This window comes from Arvicola amphibius, chromosome X (assembly GCF_903992535.2).
Source record: "Arvicola amphibius chromosome X, mArvAmp1.2, whole genome shotgun sequence".
NCBI classification, from domain to species: Eukaryota; Metazoa; Chordata; class Mammalia; order Rodentia; family Cricetidae; genus Arvicola; species Arvicola amphibius.
In genome coordinates this window covers 36,072,382-36,091,952 of record NC_052065.1, presented here as the reverse complement: position 1 = coordinate 36,091,952, position 19,571 = coordinate 36,072,382, and the positions used below count along the sequence as shown (strand labels likewise).

The following is a 19,571-nucleotide window of genomic DNA, read 5'->3' as shown; positions in this document are numbered from 1 at the left end:
GGACAAAAAGCAGGCCTGCCCACAGCCCCCACTACAGAATGGCGCCCATGTGGATAACTGAATCCACAGAAAGCTTGAGAAAGTTTGGGAAAGAATAAAGCATGGCTTCTTGGTGGCAGCAATTTCTCATGTCTGCTCTGCTTGCTAGAGACAAGCAAGCGCTCTCATCTAAGAGAGGCTTCCTGACTCAGCTTTAGCTACAAAACTCTGCAGCTCTTTAAGAGGTCCTGCCACCAAACACTTAAGTGGTGTTGATGAAAAACTGACTGCATGCTTTTCAGTTTTCAGCCATAGCAGGAAAAAAGCTGTCCCGTTTTAAAATGCCAGCTTTCTGGGCCATCCTGCCAGGGCAAACTCTGACTCTTTCAAGCAGGGGGTCCTGAGTATGGAGCTTTTGATTGTTGTTTAACACTGTTGCAGGTTGCTTGCTGGCAGGGACCTTGAAACACTGTAGAGTTGTGGCAATAAAAATGGCCACAGCCGGTACCTCTGCCATGAGGCTGGAAAGCTAAGGAATGGGCTGGATCTAGCTGTCAAAGTCGCGGCTTTAGTCCTACTGATATTGTTTGGTAAATTAAAGGCTCATGAGGTCACAAAAAGAGACATATACAGTAAAAGAAAGATTCAAAGACGAAGAAAATGTCAAAATATTTTACAATGTGTTGAAAATATATGTAGGCTAAAGGTTAAAGTTCTTAAAAGTAAAAAAGATAGAAAGAGTAGTTGGGTGTGGTAGTACACACCATTAATCCCAACACTTGTAAGGCAGAGGTAAATTGACCTCTGTGACTTCAAGGTGTGGCAGCACACACCTTTAATCCCAATGCCTGGGAGGCAGAGACAGACAGATCTCTGTGAGTTCAAGGTGTTGCAGCACACACCTTTAATCCCAGCACTGGGGAGGCAGAGGCAGACGGATCTCTGTGAGTTCAAGGACAGTCTGGTCTACTGAGTTATTCCAGGACAAAGATATACAGAGAACCTGTCTCAAAAAGTAAAAGTAAAAATAAATGAAATAGAGGTTAAAATAAAGCCACACAAAGATGGAAAATACACAGAGAATCTTGATACTGTATGCTATTATGCTCTCTTTGAATTGTTTGGATGCTGAGGAAGGAGCAAGAGATGCTAAAAGATATTTGTTTACAAATGCTGCTGAACTAATCCAAGATAGATATTTTCAAAATACCTTGACTTCAGAATTTGGATCTAAGGATATGATACTTTGGAAAAGAGATTCTTCTTTTGTTTTTACAGAAAATGAGACCCTATGGATTGCTTCTATCCCAATATGGTATGATAGACCACGCCCTCCTGAAAGGTTGCTATGAATATCCTCAAAAAATTACTTTGCTCAACTGCTGACTGAGATGACCCTGGCACTCGGGTTATACCATGAAAGGCCTAAATAACAGCACCCCCATTCAGCAGGAAGCAGTTTGGAGAGGGATAACTGTGCCCATATTACGAAATATTGTTTATAAATATTCTTTTACATTTAAAGGGGGATATGATATAGATATAAATAATTTGCATTGGTATGGATTTTAAGGTCAATTTTGTTATATGTATATGTATTTCTGCTCTTGATTAAGGTATTGTGATTGTGTAGTTCATTTAAAAATGTAATGTATAATTAGAAAATATAGGTTGTTAATGAATAATCATTGATAATAGTCAAGCTTGTAGTCATGTTAGTTCGATTTTCTAGATATATAGAGATATATTTCAGTTAGAAAGGCATTCCTAATATCTTTCAAAGACTATAGAATATGACATTTAAATGTTTTAATAACTTAGGACTTATCATGACAATGAGACACGTCTGCTCCTGGCAGCACAAAGCTACTTCAAGAGGAAAATGGGCATCGAAGAGGCTCCATCTGGACTTTGATAGCCATTTGGGCAAGAAACTGTTCTTGCCTGGATTATTGCATAAACTGGACACAGAGAACCCTCAGAGAGAGGACTGCTGAACTTGCCTAAAGGTGAGATGATCTTTCGGGGTTTGTGATTCATGAAAGAGTCTGCGAGACATTCTGCAGGACACAGCAGATACTGACTGAACTGCCTTTGAAATTTCCTGCTTCATGGAAATGTCTGCTGGAAACTATGGGCCTGTAGGCCGAAGATGGATGCCCAACGGTACAGAGGAACTTTGGGTGACTGTCCAGTCAGCGAGATGTCTCTGTCATTTCTAGAGTTTGGAAGTTGCTCGTTTCTTGTTTACTTAGGTAATATTATATCCTTCTGGAATCTTTGGTGGAGTTGAAGAATAGATATATAGTTATAGTTTTCCTTAGTTATGATAAAAGATAAAGTAGATATAAATACTGTAACTGTAATTCTTACTTGATAACTGTTTTGTTATATGTAATTTTACTATGTTAAAGTGAAAGCCTTCTTTTTTGTTTAAACAGATAAAAGGGGAAATGATGTGGGAGAGTCTTCTGCTTGTGTTGATTTCATTGGTTAATAAAGAAGCTGCCTTGGCTCATTTGATGGCCAGCCCTTAGGTGGGCAGAGTAGACAGCACAGAAGGAAGATGAAGAGAACTTTGATTCCCTGCATAACCAATGAAATCAACACAAACAGAAGACTCTCCCACATCAAAATATAATGCTGATTCTGGAGAGATGGCTCCATGTAAAAAGAAGTGCCTGCGTAAAGACGAGGGCTTAGGATCAGACCACAAACCCACATAAATTGCCTGGTGTGGTGTCACATGCTTTTCAACCGTACTATAGCAGTCTACCGGGGGACTCAAGGGACTTGATGGTTATTCAGTTTTGGTAAGTCAGCAAGCTACAGTCTAAGTGACAAAACCTATCTCAGAAACTAAAACAGTGATGGAAGAAGAAATCTAACACTAAACTCCAGTTTCCTGGGCTCAGACACAAGAACTCATGTGGCCATACACAAATACTTGCAAGTCTATGCCACACACACATACACACACACACACACAGAGAGAGAGAGAGAGAGAGAGGGGGGGGGGGGGGATCCCATGCAATCATAGAATATAAACAAAAACATTGGTTCTTCAAAAGTGAGGAAGAGAGAATATATATAGCAGTTCAACACTGTTGTAGATTCTCACATGGCTATGCAAACAGGAATAGAGGTTTCCTCTGCCTGAAATCCTCATTGACATTAATAGACGACCTTGTCCCACCCACACATCAATCTCTGTGCCTCTTGCTAATGAAAGCCACAAGGTATTCCCTTCGTGGAACTCTCATTTAGTTTGAAAATCTTCTAATGACTTCCAAGTTGGTTTCCGGAGAAGTCACATACTATGATTCATGCCCTTTCTCCAGCCTGCTTTGTGAGTGTTTTCAGAGGATTGAACACTCTTATTTGCCTTTTTTTCTCTTACTTACGGTACTTAAGTCAACTAGTATTTTAGAGTACTTTGTACAGCTTTGGCTGTGCTTATTAGTTTTCTTCTCTTTCTTTTTAGCAACAAACTTGGGTCAACTGTGAAGAGGGTACCTCAGTGAGAAAACATTTTTATCAGATTGGGCAGTATGCAAGCCTCTAGGACATTTTCCCTGATAAATGATTGATGTGGCAGGGCCCAGCACATTGTATGTGGTGTTATTCCTTTCTAAGTGGTCCTCAACTGTTTAATGAAAGCAAGCTAGCCATAAATAGCAATCAAGAAAATACATTCTTTTCTGATCTCTCTGCTTCAGTTCCTATCTCCAGGTTTTTGCCTGGAGTTCCTTCTTTAGCTTCCCTCAATGACAAGATATAAAATAGTAGATAAAGAAGTAAACCTTTGACTTCTCTCTGGCTAGTTCCATTCCATACCCGTACCTTTCCCTGGCAGACATCTCATGGCTCTAGCATCTCTAACATGTTGGGGTCTCACACACAATCCATGATTCACCTTCCAGGTTCATGCAATGGGCAGTGATGGCCTCCAAGCAGGGACTTCTTTATCACATTCCTGGTTCAATGACTTTCCTTAATCCCCTATTTATGTATTCTTCATTATTCTCAAGCTTGAACTACATAGCTGAAGATGCCTGGTTCTGATACCTGCTTGAGATGAAACCTGGCCCTCTCCTTAAGTTATATTTACAAAAGCTTTGAATTTTTTTTTTGATGCTTTCCTTTGTTGCTTCAGGAGCAGAAGTTTTCTTAGGCATTTCCATTTCACAAGTTGGAAACATAGCTGGGGTCTTATGCTAAAAGCTCAACTCACTTTATTTCTTTTACATGAGGACTTTCTCAAAGCTTCTCACCTACTGAAGCACAAGATTTGGTGTCAACACTACATTCCCTGGTGTTTTTTTCTCCTCGCATTGTACATTTGTATTACTTTTGCCCCAATTACTCATTTTAATTGTAGGTCTGCATAAAAGTGATTACTAATAATATTATTAGGTCTCAACCCCCAAAAGACAGCTAATTGAGGTGCCTGCTTAACATATCAAAGCAGACCTGACTGCCAAGTTTTCCCAGCAACCTTCATTCCCTACCTGTTGCAGGATATGGGCTGCATATCTCTCCCTTTAAACAAAATTACTCCAGACCTATTTTGGGCTGCCCTTCCTGCAGTTAACCTTTCCTATACAATCCAGCTGTTTTGGTTACCTGGCCTTAAAGTTTTGTTTTTGTTTTTGTCTATGTAGCCCTGGGTTTCCTGGAACTCACTCTGTAGACCAGGCTGGCCTCAAACCCACAGAGATCTGCTTGCCTCTGCCTCCCGAGTGCTAAGAACAATGGCATGCTCAACCACTGCCCAGCCAACCTGGCCCTTTTGCCTTTCCTTCAGTTGCTCCTCTCCCCTCCCCACTCTCCTCACATGGCTTACCTCGTAGTCATGTTCACTCTGGACTTTCTCAGATATCACTACCTCTGGCTGTGCTCTACATTTTATGTAGAACAAACCTTCTCCTCCACCATACCTAGGAGCAGCCATATTCTTCAGTTTTGTTTCTCTTTTCATGAGGATGACCCAGTAAACTCTGCTTAGAGCATTAAACTATTTTATTAGACCAAAGTCCCAAAGTTTTCCACGTCTCTGAGGGTAAAAAAGCCCGATAAGGCCTGCCATAGCAATATGTGGTTCCCTGGAACTAACTTATGTCATAGTTATATTTCAATTGGTGTAAAAAAATTACCAAGGAAACTTATAAAATAAATTATTTAATTGGTGGCTTGAATAGTTTCAGGGGGTAAGTTCATGGTCATCATGGCAGGGAATAGGGCAGCAAGTTGGAAAGTGTGGTGCTGGAGAAGCAGCTGAGAGCTAATATCTGATCTACACTGGAGTGGTATGGGTTTCTGAAACCTCCAAGCATACCTTCAGTAACAAACCTCCTTTAAAAAGACCATATCGCCTGATCTGTCCCAAATATGTCTACCAGCCAACGACCACATGTTCAAATATATGAGCCAATGGGTACCGTTCTCATTCAAACCACTATACTCCTCAAGTTGTTTTGGTTCATGGTACTTATCAAAACAACAGGAGTCAAGCTAGTACAGAAATTAGTTATATGTTTGTGGGGTATTGTTGTAATAGACCTGACATGGTGCTTTAGGGCAACATTGTGTGAGGAACCTAGAACTTTGATCTTGAGTACTCAGAGATTAATAGGCTATTGTGGGAGTTCAGAGGCTAGGAATGCTAAAAGAGATGTAGATGATTAAAGTCTGCATCTCAGAGAATCAACAACCATATACAAGCTATTTGTATGGTGTTTTGAACTGCACGTATGTGGATTCTGCTCTTCTGGGTATGAAGAACCAGTTCTGAATAACAAGAGGCTAGAACCACTGAAGTGAATCATTTGCTTTACTGAGACAATTACTATTGATTAACCGGGGATGAAAAATCTACTACGAAGAAGAAGACATTATTCCCAACACTTGGGAAGTAGAGGCAGGCAGATCTCTGTGAGTTTGAAGCCAGCCTAGTCTACAGGAGCTAACTGCAGGGCAGGCTCCAAAGCTACAGGGAATCCCTGTCTTGAAGAAAAAAAATTAAACACTGAGGGAAAGTCTTCTGAGAGGGATTTCCTCGGGGTCAGTAAAAGCAGTAGGAAGAACCAGTTGCAGAAAGGAATGTCCATATTGGAGTCAGCCCATGGAAGCCATAGTTTGTAAGCCAGTTCAAGTAAACTTTTGTTCTCTATGCCATTTGGCTATGCTGGTTGAATAGTAGTAACACTGTTAATTAAGCAAGAGACAGGTGCCTCCCTTTCGGTGATCAGCAAGTTATTTGAAAGCTCTCTGGTTTTGTAGGGCCACTGAGGCTATTGGGGGTGAGCTGGTTTTGTAGCAGTTGTAGGGCCAAAGTTGACTCCTAGATAGTATCTGCTAGCTGGGTGGATATCTTCTGAGAAAGATATATATTACGGCCCAGTTCCATTGCAGTCAGGCCTGGAACCACTACTGAAACTGTCAGACTCATTTTAATCATGTCCAGAAGAAGCACAGGCCACTGTAGTCTGTGTATGAACTGGAAAAAAAGCAAACTATCTTCCCTCAGTGTAGAGAGTGAGACTAGGAAATGATAAAATGGTGAAGCATGGGGCATTGGTTAATGTATATATTCTCCAATAGAGTGTGAAGTGACACCAGAAGAGGGTTCCTTCTGAGGTTAGTAAGAATTTTAAGATTGTTGCATTGACAACATTTGAGGGAGGGCAAGGTAGAGAGTGGTTATTGAAAAGGTAATGGCTGTGTATTACTCCATTCTTGAATTTTGCAGGCAAATGGACGGAGTTTAGAAACATCATTTTGAGTGAGGTAACCCAGACCCAGAAAGACAATTATCACCTATACTCACTCATAAGTGGTTTTTAAACATAAAGCAAAGAAAACCAGCCCACAAATCACAATCCCTGAGAACCTAGACAACAATGAGGACCCTAAGAGAGACATACATAGATCTCATCTACTTAAGAAGTAGAAAACGACAAGATCTCCTGAGTAAATTGGGAGCATGGGGATCTTGGGAGAGGGTTGAAGGGGAGGAAATAGGCAAGGAGGGGAGCAGAGAAAAATGTAAAGCTCAATAAAAATCAATTAAAAAAGGAAAAAGGAGAAAAGGTAGTGGGATGGTGTTTTTAGAGGAGAGATATCATCAGAGGTGAAGAGGGTGGGTGGGGGAATGGTCTCAGGTTTGCAGAGTGTGAAGTTTAGAGTTATGTTTGTGAGGAAGGTGGCTGCCACAAGGGATTGCAAATTATCACAAAGGAATCACAGAGTTGTACTGAGGTACCCATCATGGTAGTACTGTAGATGTGGAGAAGTCTCATGGCATTATGTAGGATGGCTATCCACAAGGTAGGATTAAAGGAGAGGTTCCCAAGCTTGGAGACTTCTGACTTTGAGTTCGGCTCTGATTGTGTTATTGCCTCGTCTATATCATTGACTATAGCGGACAGAGTCCACTATAACAGATCTAAAGTTATAAGTTTTCTATCTCCGGTAGGAGGCCCAAATCCACCAAAGTAAGTAGAGGCACCTCCTTGAACTGACCTCAGGCCCATTTTTCATCTCAAGGGTCTTGGGTGGTGAAGAAGGCTATGCTCCTTTCAGGGTCAAGTTTCACCTGTTGGGGCTATATCCTATAGCCCAGGAAAGAATAACATATCTATATCTATGACCAGAAATGAGCAACCTCCCTATGTGATCTCAGCTTTGCCATTTTGGTTTGTTTGTTCCTGGAGAAAGAAAATATATTTAGACTTAGCATGGAGGGAGTAGAGCCACAGTCAACTGAGCAGGCAGCGTGGAGATAAAACATAACATGGCTGTCTGAAACACATCCTGAATAAAGACAGAAGGTAACGTGAAGGAGCTTAGGGGAACCTTTATCTGGCTATATATTTCAAGTTTCCAGGCATGTATCATACTCCTGGTTGTTGAGAGGGTGGAAAGGATTCCAAGACCAGGGGAAGGTAAGAGCACATCCTCAAAAATAGGCACTAGATGGTAGGCAAGAGAGCTTAAGCTTTAGCAGTCCTCTGGAGCAAAAGAAGTACTTATTAGGCAAGTGGTACGGAGCTCATTTCGATTTGTGACAGATGGATCCAAGTTCTAACACCCCAAAGTCAGGTTGTTATGATCCAGTGTGGCCCCCACAGTATGGGTTGAGGTCTTGGGGATGATAGGTTTTCAAAGAAACCTGATATCCTGGCAAAAATGTTTGGATAATAGAATTAGTAGAGGGATAATGGAGGACACAGTCAGCATATTCCCAGAAAATGGTCTTAAGACAGTGAGCGAAGGTAAGCAGTCTTGGAGTGAGGCTGGTTCCAGAGGAGGGAAAGTTTCCAAAAGAAAAAGCCAGAAATAATATTAACTCAAATGTTTTGAAGGAAGAAGGGGGCTTGGGGCCCAGCCTGAATGAGAGTGAGGGCTAGAAATAGGAGTTTGAGTAAAGGGTGGACTTCAAAAGACAGCTCTGATACGTGAGACTTAATAACGCCATCTGCCTTTTTTTTTTTTTTTTACATTTTCCAAGGATTGGGGCCAATAGGGAAGGTGTCATTGTATGTCCAAGACCCTAGAAAGAAACTGAGTGACTTTGGACATGAATTCTGAACAATTATATAATTTTCTAGACTTCAGAAGTCCAAAATATCATTCATGAAGTGAAGTGAGAACAGAACACTTATGCAGTTTCAGCCATTTTAAGTAGAGATACTACCCTTCTAAACACAAAGAATCTACTATAGTAAGAAAATATTTAGGTTTCTTTTATAAAGAGGTTTTTATGTGAAATCTGTCTGCCAGTACTTTCCTGAAAGCTATACCAAAATTTGTTATGTTGAAGGAAGAGGGTGTTGCAAGGCCCATTGTTGGGAGGTTTGAGTTCTGGAGAAGGGCAAAAAGGCTAGGAAATAGAGAGCTTGGAGGCACCAGGAAGGAGGTCGATACCCATAGTGAAAAGATTTGTGAATAGCCATCAGGAAGGGTTTTGCCTAAGCATCAGGGTGACAATACCAGTCCTGCAGAAGAAGCCAGCCTTGGGGGCCCACAACAACTCCCATAGTTTGCCACTGGATCTCATGATAAGGATGAGTCAAGAGGAGAATCTAGGAAGGAAAGTAAGAGTGTTGGCAGACTTCCTTAGCAGTCTTATTAGCAAAGGCTTTTCCCAAAGTAATACGATTGATAGGGGCCTTGTGACCTCAACTGTAAATAATTTTGACTTTCTTGTGAAGATAAGAGACTTCTAGCAGCCTTAGTACATAAAGACATATTGGCAATAGATGTACCCTTGGTGATAAGAAATCTACTACTCTGCCAAATGGTGGCATTGTGGTGAAGGTTATGGAATACATATTTAGAATCTGTGTACATATTGGTGGTTTTGTCTTGTGCTAAGATGTAGGCTCCAGTGAGGTCTTCTGAGAAGTAGCACATGGTGGTAAAATGAGAGACTCTACAACCTGCAGATGAGACTATGTGGCAGCCCACTTGGCCAAAGCCAATAGAGCTGTATCTATCTATGAACCAAGTATAGTCAGGAAATGACAGAGAGGAAACGGAAAGATGTAGATTTTTTAGGTAAGGGTTTCAAGTGATTCTAAGCAAGAGTGAAGGAAGATAGTAGTCTCAATTAGGTGTATATAACAGTGTTGAGAGGTGGGCAGGAGTCAAGTGAGATATTGGGATTTTATAGGAAGGCTATGTGGAAAAGTTAAAGCTTAGAATGGGACAAAATAGAAAGACTTTTATGTTGATAGGAGACCTTTAATCCAGTGTGGTGAGAGGACATAGACAGACCCATCAAATTTGAACATAGAGGACTCCTGGATGTGTAAGGAGGCGTCTACTAGTGCCCATAGGCAAAGTTGCCATTCCCCAGCTATTGCATCTAGCAGCATTTCTCCAAATCCCACAATTCCCCATTTTCCAGCGGTATAAAGGAGAAAGGGTTGGTGAAGTTACAAAAAAGTCAAAGCAGGGGCCTATAAGTGTGCATCTCAGAGATGAGAGAAGGACGGTGTGACATACTTAGAATGAACTACAGGCACACTTATGGGGCTGCTTCACACAGGGAATAAGCAAGAGGTCAAAGTTGCAAATCCAGGTTCTAAGGTACCCCATCAGTCCCAAGAAGGAGAGAATCTCTTTCTTGGTGATTAGCGGTGTGAGGAACCAGAGGTACTGAATATGATGAATAGCGAATGTGACTTTTAGTGGGTAACAGGAATCCTTAGACACTTGACTTGAAGTATAGAAGTTTGAGATTTGTTTCCTAGGAAGTTGAGAAGTATGTTGTTGTGATGGTAAGAGATATGCAGTACAATGTCATCTAAAAATTGGGTTAAATGGCTGGGAGGAAGGTTGAGAGAAAGGAAGTCAATGACCAGAGCTTGGCCAAAGAAATGGGGCCTACCTTAGAAGTCCTGAGTTAGGACAGTGCAAGTAAGATAGCTAAGACACTATTCTGGTGTCAGGGTCCACTCAGGTGAAGGTAAGGAGGTCATGTGAATATAGGTATAGGAGAATGATAAATAAATCACCCTGAGGTCTAAAACTGTAAAGTAAGAGATAGATGGGAGACTCTGAGAATGTAGACTACAGAGGTTAGTCCCCGCTGGGTGTATGGGAAGATCAGCCATGTTAATAATCTGGAAGTTCTGGACTAGGTAGTTGGGCCATCTGGTTTTAGGACAGATAAGATAGGGGTGCTAGAGGGTGCCGGGGAGATCTTGAGTGTTTTCTGTGTTTGGGTTTCTATTGCTGGTAAGAGATCACCATGACCATGGTAACTCACTATTCTTCATTTTATTGTTTTTTAACAAGCAGTTATCATTTTACATACCAATCCTAGTTTCCACTTCCTCCCCTCCTTCCATCCCCCCACTTCTCTCCTCACCCCACCCCCATCTACTCCTCAGCAAGGATATGGTCTCCCATGGGGAGTCAACAAAGTCTGGCACATCACTTTGAGGCAGGACCAAGCCCTTCCCCCTGTATCTAGGCTGAACAAGGTATCCTGCCATAAAAAATGTGCTCCAAAAAGCCAGTTCATGTAGTAGGGATAAATTATGGCTCCAGTGCCAGTGGCCCCACAAACTGCCCAAGCCACACAACTGTCACCCACATTCAGAAGGCCTAATTCGGTGCTTTGCAGGTTCCCCAGCTGTCAGTCTGGAGTCAGTGAGCACCCACTAGCTTAGTTCAGCTGTTTCTGTAGGTTTCTCCATCATGGTCTTGACCCCTTTGCTCATATCATTGCTCCTCCCTCTCTTAGACTGTACTCGTACTCTGGAGGCTTGGCCTAGTGCTTACCTGAGGATTTCTGCATCTGCTTCTATCAGTTGCTGGATGTAGGTTCTACGATGATAAGTAAGGTAGTCATCAATCTGATTACAGGGAAAGACCAGTTCAGGCACCCTCTCCACTATTGTTTAAAGGAAAGGAAGAGGGGTGGAGACCTGACTTGTTTACAAAAAAAAAAAAAATGATTGGCTTTAAAGATCGAGTAAGAAATGACTATTGATTAGGGGCTTAACTGGGGTCTTCCTTGTGGATTCCTGGGAAATTCCATAATGATGACCATGGCAACTTTTATAAAGGAAAGCATTTAATTAGCGCTGGTTTATAGTTTCAGGGGTTTAATTCATTATCATGACAGGGCATGGCAGCATGCAGGCAGACATGGTACTGGATGAGCTGAGTGTCTTACATCTTGATCTTCAGGCAGCAGAAGGAAAATCTGTGTCACCCTGGCCAGACTTGAGCATAAAAAAATCTCAAAATCTACCTTTACTATCATGGGCTGACTGGGAATGGAAGCAAGAGTTAAGGATAGTCATGGCCCCTTGAGAATTAGGATCTAGGTTGATGTACTGAAGGAGAGCTTGTGTAAGTTGGATGGCGAACTCAACATGATTCCCATTTGTCCTCTGGGTGACCCCTCTCAGTTTGTTGAAATTCATCACTTTATGGGAGACATTTTGGAAGCCAGCCAGTAGGTTAAATCATTTTGCCTCATGACCTCTTGGCAGGGGACTGATTCTTAGCATGAATCCAATAATCCCAGTGAGGGTATGAATGGGGAAATGTCTTAGCCCCACCTGATAGAAATCATCCTTGTGGTGCACACCATCTGCATGGGCCTTCACAGCCATCTATAAACACTTACCGTTCCTCAGGTGTGAGAGTAGGGGAGAGAATGCCATAGAGGTGGTGCCAAGAGAGGTCAGGGTGAGGTACCTAACTTATTTGATGAAGTTAGAAGGATCATAAGAGAAGGAGCCCAGAGGATTTTCTATCTGGGAAATGACAGCCATATAAAATGAGACATGCTACTTAGGTCTTCCACTTCTGCATGGGAGTGAATATGATTCACTGAAGGAATGAAGAGTTCACAGAGAGCAGCTGCGACTTAACACTGTGTGGCATGGCTGCAGTTCAACGTGAGATCCCGGGAGAGGCTTTTGGTGAAGTGCAGTCCAGTGAAAGAGATCCCAGCATTTTGGAAATTCCAGTACCATGGGATGACTCGCAAGAACAGCAACAGGGCTGGAGTAGAGCCAGCTGGAGCGCAGAAGACAAGCTGTATCTGCCACAGAGGGTGGATCTAGAAAATTATTCAAGTCCTTGTGAGGAGTCCCGAAGATACCAAGTTGCAGGGTAAGGGGGTGTTGTGGGCCAAATCGAGCACATAGAAGGCTGGAGTGGCCAAGTTGACACCAGAGGCATGACGGCTAGAAAAGGGCACAAAATTAAAAAAACAGTGACCTGGCAAAGCCTGCAAAAATTATTCCCAGCCAAGATGGCACTAAAGGCAAGCAAGAGGAGTGGAGAGCTTACTTGTTTACAAAATGATGATTGGCTTTAGAGATCGAGTAAGAGGACATGGAATGCCTGATGCCCTCTTAATCTCCATTAGGGGCTATAGGAGCCATGAATCATGCAGATGTGACTGCTGATGTGATTGGCTAATTCTCCTCCTCCTCCTCCTCCTCCTCCTCCTCCTCCTCCTCCTCCTCCTCCTCCTCCTCCTCCTCCTCCTCCTCCTCCTCTTCTCCTCCTCCTCCTCCTCTCCTCCTCCTCTCCTCCTCCTCCTCCTTCTGGAATTTATGGGGTTTTGTTTTATAAGTTGTATGCTGTTAGGGAATAATGAGTTCCTGCTTGACTCGACTCCCTGCTGCTTCTTATTGTCTCCTGGACTGGGGTCTGGGAGGCAAGCAGCACACTTCTCCTCCTCCACTAGGGCCAGTTGCTGGGGGCTGGGGTCTACAGAGTACCCCAGCACCACGTGAATCCCAGACATTGAGCACTGAGAGCACTGAGTTATTTACACAGTTGGAGTTTAGTTTTATTTTGTACAGATTGTGACTTTGCTCTGGTTTTTCCCTCTCGAAATGAGAAAATATTTAACTTATTTACATCTTATAGGAATGCACATCTGAGAGACTTTGGGTTTTAAAAGATATTGTGAACATTGTTAAGAGACTTTGGACTTTTAAGTGTTTGAACTTTTAAAGACTGCGTAACTCTTTTTTTCCTTTTATTGAAGATACATTATTTTCTTATATGCTGTATCCTGACTATTGTTTCCCCCTTCCTCTCCTTACAATTCCTCACCACCTCTCCTTCCCTCCAGCTCAGATTCACTCCCTTTTTCTCTCACTAGAAAAGACCACTTTATAAAAGACAAACTCAACATGAAAAAATAATATATAATAAGATGAAGAAAGTTCAATGTTGCACATAGCAAACCAACAGGAGGAAAAGAGTGCCACGAATCAGAGATCCACTTATCCTCATGGTCAGGAGTCCCATAAAAATAGCAAGCTAATAGTTATAATATATAAGCAGAGGACCTGGTTCAGATCCATGTAGGCCCTGTGTTTGCTACTTCAGTCTCTGTGAGCTCATATGTGTCTTGCTTAGTCATTTCAAGGGGCCTCGTTCTGGTGTCCTCTATCCTCTATGATGCTTCCAATTATCCTGCCTTCTTCCACTGGATTTTCTGACCTCTGAGGAGAAGGATTTGTTGGAGAACTCCAATTTAGACTGTACCAGCCTTTTTCTTTTGGGCCATCATCCAGTTCCCAAATCATGGCACTGTGATTTCTTATTAGTTATGAATGCTTAGCCTAGCTTAGACTCATTTCTAGCTAGCTCTTTTAACATAAGTTAACCTGTTTCTCTTTATCGATCTTTTGCCTCAGGGCTCTTTACCTTTATTTCTGTATGACCTATGCTGTGTCTGCTAGTTGGCTGCTTTCTGGCTGGCCCTGGGAATCTCCCTCTATATCTCCCTCATTCTCTCCTCTCTTCTTTGCTCTTCTTTCTCAAGCCTAGGTTTCTCCTGTTATTTATTATCTCTGCCTGCCTGCCCCACCTACCTAGCTACTGGATGGTGAGCTCATTATTAGACCAATCAGGTACCTTAGACATGCAAAGCAACATATCTTTGCATGATTAATAACCACCTTACATTGTTAAACAAATGTAGCATAAACAAATGTAACACATCATTGCCTAGTTAAAGTAATATTCCAGAATATTAGACTCAATCTCTCTCCCTCGCTCCTTTCCTCCCTCCCTCTCTCCCTCCCTCCCCCACCCCACCCCAATCTCTCTCTCTCCCTTTCTCTCTAAAATTTCTGGCTATGGGTCTCTTCATCAGATTCCATCTGATGCTGGAGGAAGGCTCTCCGATGATGACTGGATAAGGCACTAATTTATGGGTATAGCAGAATATCAGTAGACATCATTTTCTTGATATTTTATACCAGTTGTGTTTCATTTTACCCTAGGACTCTGGGCTATCTGGTCTCTGGTTCTTTGTTACACAGGCTGTGTCAGATACAGATTCCTTCTCAGGGAGTGGATCTTAAGTCAAATCAGACATTGGTTGCCTACTCCCACAAGTTTTGTGTCACCATTGTCCTAGCACTTTTTTCAGGCAGGGCATATTGAAGGTCAAAGGTTTGGTAGCTGGGTTGGTGTTCCCATTTCTCTTTTCATAGAGAGTGTACAGAGTATCTTTCCACACCAAAGAGACTAGAATTTAGGCATGAAGGCTCCATGTAGTCACCAGCTTTCCCTCTCCACATTCAATAAGATCTATGGAGATTGTCCCTGTTGATAGGACCCCACTGTCAGTTTGCAGAGAACAAACCTTTTTGTCTTAGCATCAGCCTGGGTTGTTTGGGGAGTTCTGTTAGTCCTCCCCACCCCGTGCAGCATGGCCAACAACTCAATTAAATACAACCCAGTCCCTCCTCTGGAAGCCTTGTATGACTACAAGAGATGGCCAGTTGAGACTCCATATCCACGTTACTAAGTCTTCATTAGGTTCAACTTCATAGGTTCTAGGAAGTCTCCGCTGTACTAGGTTCCTACACCACCACTCCGAAATGTCCCCCAATTCCAGCCATCTCTCCCTGAACTCTTTCCCTCCATCTCCCCACACATACTACTTCTGTCCCCACTCAATGCAGTTCACCCGTAAATTCTATTCTATTTCCCTTCCCAGGGAGATCCCTGCATTCCCCCTAGACCCTCCTCTTTTCCTAACCTCTCTGGAGCTACAGATTTCAGCTTGGTTATAATTTATTTAGTGACTAATATCCCCTTATAAATGAATGCATACCATGTTTATCTTTCTGGGTCTGGGTTACCTCACTAAGGATTATTTCTTTTCTAGTTCCAACCATTCACCTGAAAATTTCATGATGACATTTTTTTAACAGTTGTGTAATGGTTCATTGTGTAAATATACCACATTTTCTTTATGCATTCTTCTGTTTAGGGACATCTGGGTTGTTTACAGTTTCTGGATATATGAATAAAGCAGCAATGAAGATGTTTGAGCATGTGTCTGTGTGGGTAGATGGAATGTCTTTGGGGTAAATGCACAAGAGTGGTATAGCTGAGTCTTGAAGTATATCGATTCCCAACTTTCTCAGGAACCACCTGTGGTTTATCAGGGGTGCCTGCTGTTGTTGAAGGCTGGGAAAAGGCAAAAAGTGGTGGGATGGAAGTTAGAAAGGGAAGATCTGTGGAATCCACAAGAAATAGAAGCAAGGAACAGGGAAGCCTGCCAAGGGTATTCTGATGCAGAGTATTGGATGAGATTGGGTCAACTGTGGACCTATTAAAACTTGGAATATTTTGTATGTTGTGTGTGTGTGCGTGTGCGTGTGCGTGTGCGTGTGTGTGTGCGTGTGCGTGTGTGTGTGTGTGTGTGTGACCCTGCGGATGAAGAAGAGAGAGGTTGTGGTTTGATAGTGATTTATGTGTCAAGCTGACAAGGAATTATTGTGCTGATTTATGTTCACTTAGCACAGGCTAGAGTCATCTGAGATGAGGGAATCTCAATTAAGAAAATGACTCCATAAGATCGGGATGTAGGCAACTCTGTAGGGCATTTTCTTAATTAGTGATTGATATGGAGGGTCCAGCCCATTGTGTGTAGCACCACCTCTGGGATAGTGGTTTTGTTTCTATAAAAATGCAGACTGAGAAATCATTGAAAATCAACCCAGTAAGCAGCATCCTTCCATGACCTCTGAACAAGTTGTTGTCTCCAGCTTCTTGTCCTATTTGAACTTCTGTCTTGACCTCCTTCTGTGACTAAGCACAGTGTTGTGCTAGCATAAGCCAAATAGATCATATTCTCCCTAAGTTGCTTTGGTCAAGGTGTTTCATCATAGCAATAGTATTTCTAAGTAAAAAGAGTGGGATTTTCTGTTTTTTTTTTTGTTGTTGTTTTTTGTTTTTTTTTTGTTTTGTTTTGTTTTGCTTAATTGAGGAATTCTGAGTTAATGTTTCTGTTTACCTAGTAAGAACCTGGCATGGGCTGGACCCAGGATACCATGTTAGAACACTGTTAGCAGCACTGCCATTTGGAGGCCCACTTTTTGCCATAGCACTCATTCTCTCATAACCCTCACTCATACACTCCCAATGTGCTACTTTTGGTGAAGTTGTCCTTGATTTTCACACCAGCGACAGAACAATGTGTGTTTCCAAACATGACAATCTGCCTGGACTCCTGTAAACTGAGAAAACCTTGTTCAGTGTTTCAGGCCTCCTGTACTATATTTTTCCTTCAATGTGTAAACCAAATATCAAACTTACATCCTATCCCCATCACCCTAAACTCAGTTCTTATTACACAATGGAATCAAGGTCAGCCTGTAGAATCGACAATATTCCCACTATCCATTCTTGAGTAAATTGTGTTGACTTGCCCAAAGTCTACGCTAAATGCATACTAACAATGGTTAATCTTGGTTGTCAGTGTGAGAAATGCCTGCAAAACACACTAAATTGTTCCCAAGACAGACTTTTATGGAGATGAATAAACTCGGAGGGAAAGGTCTGCCCTAAAGGTGGAAAGAGACAAAAAGTAGGCTCAGACTCTGTGAAACAAAAACCCAGAGGAGACAATAAGCAAATATATTTACTGGAGATTTCTGAGATGGTACATTTTGTTGCCCCGGCCTTGGTTGTGGTCCATAATTAGAGATTCTTGTGTCTTTGAATCCTTAATTACATCAGACAGGTTTCCTGGCCGTCAGCCTCAGGCTAAGGTTGCTTCATTGATTTCTCTTTTCTGGTTTCCAAGGGTTTGGAATGAGAGGCTACAGGGTGCCCCAATTGTGCAGCCTGGAGTAGGCTATATCAACAATACCCTGCTTCTAAGCCTTCAGTGAGACTATGAAGTGTATACCAAAATTCCGTTAAGTCTGAACTGTACTCCCATCTTGAACTTTCTCTAACCCACTAATATTTTCATCAGCCAGCTTAGCCCAGTAAGGTTATTTTGATTCCTTTATATTTACTCTCACAAACATGACCTCACCCTAGGGTATTGTGTTGTCAGCCAATCTTGGTTTGTAATGTGGGGTTTGGGATAGCGTAGGTATATTTCAAATGAAGAAATATATTTGAAAAAAAACATAGATATAGAATTATATCGAAGACAGTACGAATAACCTACTTCTTTCCTCTCTAATATGGAAGTGGAGTATCCAAGCTATTGTTACTATCTCTGTATTCTAACCTGACATAGTCAAGTAAGTTTTTTCCCATACCCTTTTCCAGAACCTACTTTAGGCTACTTAGAAATGAAGAAATTAAGACATTTAGATATTATGCTAAGCTTAAAGGCTTTACAAAACTTTGAAATTCCTCCCCCCTCCCCTTTTTTGTTTTCTCAAATGCTTTGGGCAGAATTGATTTATAATAAGACATTATCATTATCATTAAGATGAAACACACAGCTTTAGAGTCTATTTTTATGATTTCTGTTTCAAACTATTTCCTTTAGTTCTGTTCCAGGGTGATCAGATGGTAACACTTTTGCAAAGCACTGAAACTGGGCCCAAAACACGAGACACATCACAAATGAGAGCACTATAAACTCATACATCCATGAAAGATAACAGAAATAGAATATGGTGTTTAAAAGAGCCATGGAGATTATCTTTACAACTCTTAAAGATCCAAGCTTCAAGGGGAAGGAAAAATGAATCAACCCCTGTTCTTGAAAGATAATCTATGCAAAAAGAGTGATCTTGAAACTTTCATTTTGCTTTGAAACACTAAAAAATTTATTGTAAACACAGAAAGATAACTGGTGAACTTTCTTCAAAAACAATGTGAGCATCAGGTCTAACAACCAGAGAAAGATCCCATGGCAGTGGGAACCTCCCAGGTCAGCCCACCTGAGGCTTTAGGACTGGCTGAGCTCGTCAAAGGGATAGTCAGCGAAGCGGTTCTCTGGGGTCCCCATCTGGCGCAGGTTGGCCAGGTAGCCACTCATCTTGTGGAGAACACGGGCCTGCTCATTCAGACAGTGATGCTCCAGGAAGTAGCAGAGGTCAGCAACACGTTTCTCCTTGGCCAGCTTGTGGAGGTTCAACAGGCTGTGGTTGATGGTCATCTCCATGTGGAAGGCAAACTCCATGGCCTGGAGGCCCCCCTGCCAACTGTCACGCTCTGGTGTCGAGATGCTCGGGAAGAAAACAAGGCCACCACGCTTATTCTGCAGGAACATGAACATCTGGGCACTGGCCTTGCAGCTGTGTGACTTGCTCAGGAAGAAACGCTTGAAGTTCCCCAGGGCCACGTCATCACGATCAAAGAACAAGGCCATAGACAAATATACATATGAGGCATGGAGCTGCAGCTGGACATGGTTGTTTACCGCGTCCTCGTAGTTACCGTCAGAGTTCTGTCGCACTTGCCAAGCCCCTTCAGCCATGGTGGGCACTCAAACACCACGACAGTATCAGCAGGCCCTGCACCTGCTTAGAGGGGCAGGGAGGGTAGGAAGGGAAAGGACCCCTGTCCCAGAGTACCTCAGCAAGAGAGGAAGAACCTCAGGGGAGCGCAGCAGGTAAGCCTCAGGAGGCTCTGTGGCAGCACCGGAAATGAGTGTTGGCGCCTGATGATGACATCATTTCAGCGCCAGGGCTTAGAGATGGGAGGGGCAGGGTGGAGCTAGGTGAGGGAGGCGGGGCGGCACGGCATGGGGCGGGGCGGGGCGGGACAGGAGTGCAAATTTCCATATCAAGGCGATCTACTGAACCCTGGCTGACATATACCATATATTT

At 42.5% G+C, this 19,571-nt stretch overlaps 1 protein-coding gene across 1 annotated transcript; it reads right to left on the bottom strand.

The window, feature by feature from the left end:
• Positions 1-18,688: 18,688 nt before the first annotated feature.
• On the bottom strand, positions 18,689-19,219 carry LOC119805493 (ferritin heavy polypeptide-like 17). The gene has a single exon (XM_038317455.1). It carries the CDS (start codon positions 19,217-19,219, stop codon positions 18,689-18,691), a length of 531 nt encoding a protein of 176 aa, XP_038173383.1.
• Between the last annotated feature and the right edge of the window lie 352 nt (positions 19,220-19,571).

Bases quoted from the DNA above. Each gene is read 5' to 3' on its own strand.
- LOC119805493 (XM_038317455.1), bottom strand. From the start codon at position 19,219: ATGGCTGAAGGGGCTTGGCAAGTGCGACAGAACTCTGACGGTAACTAC.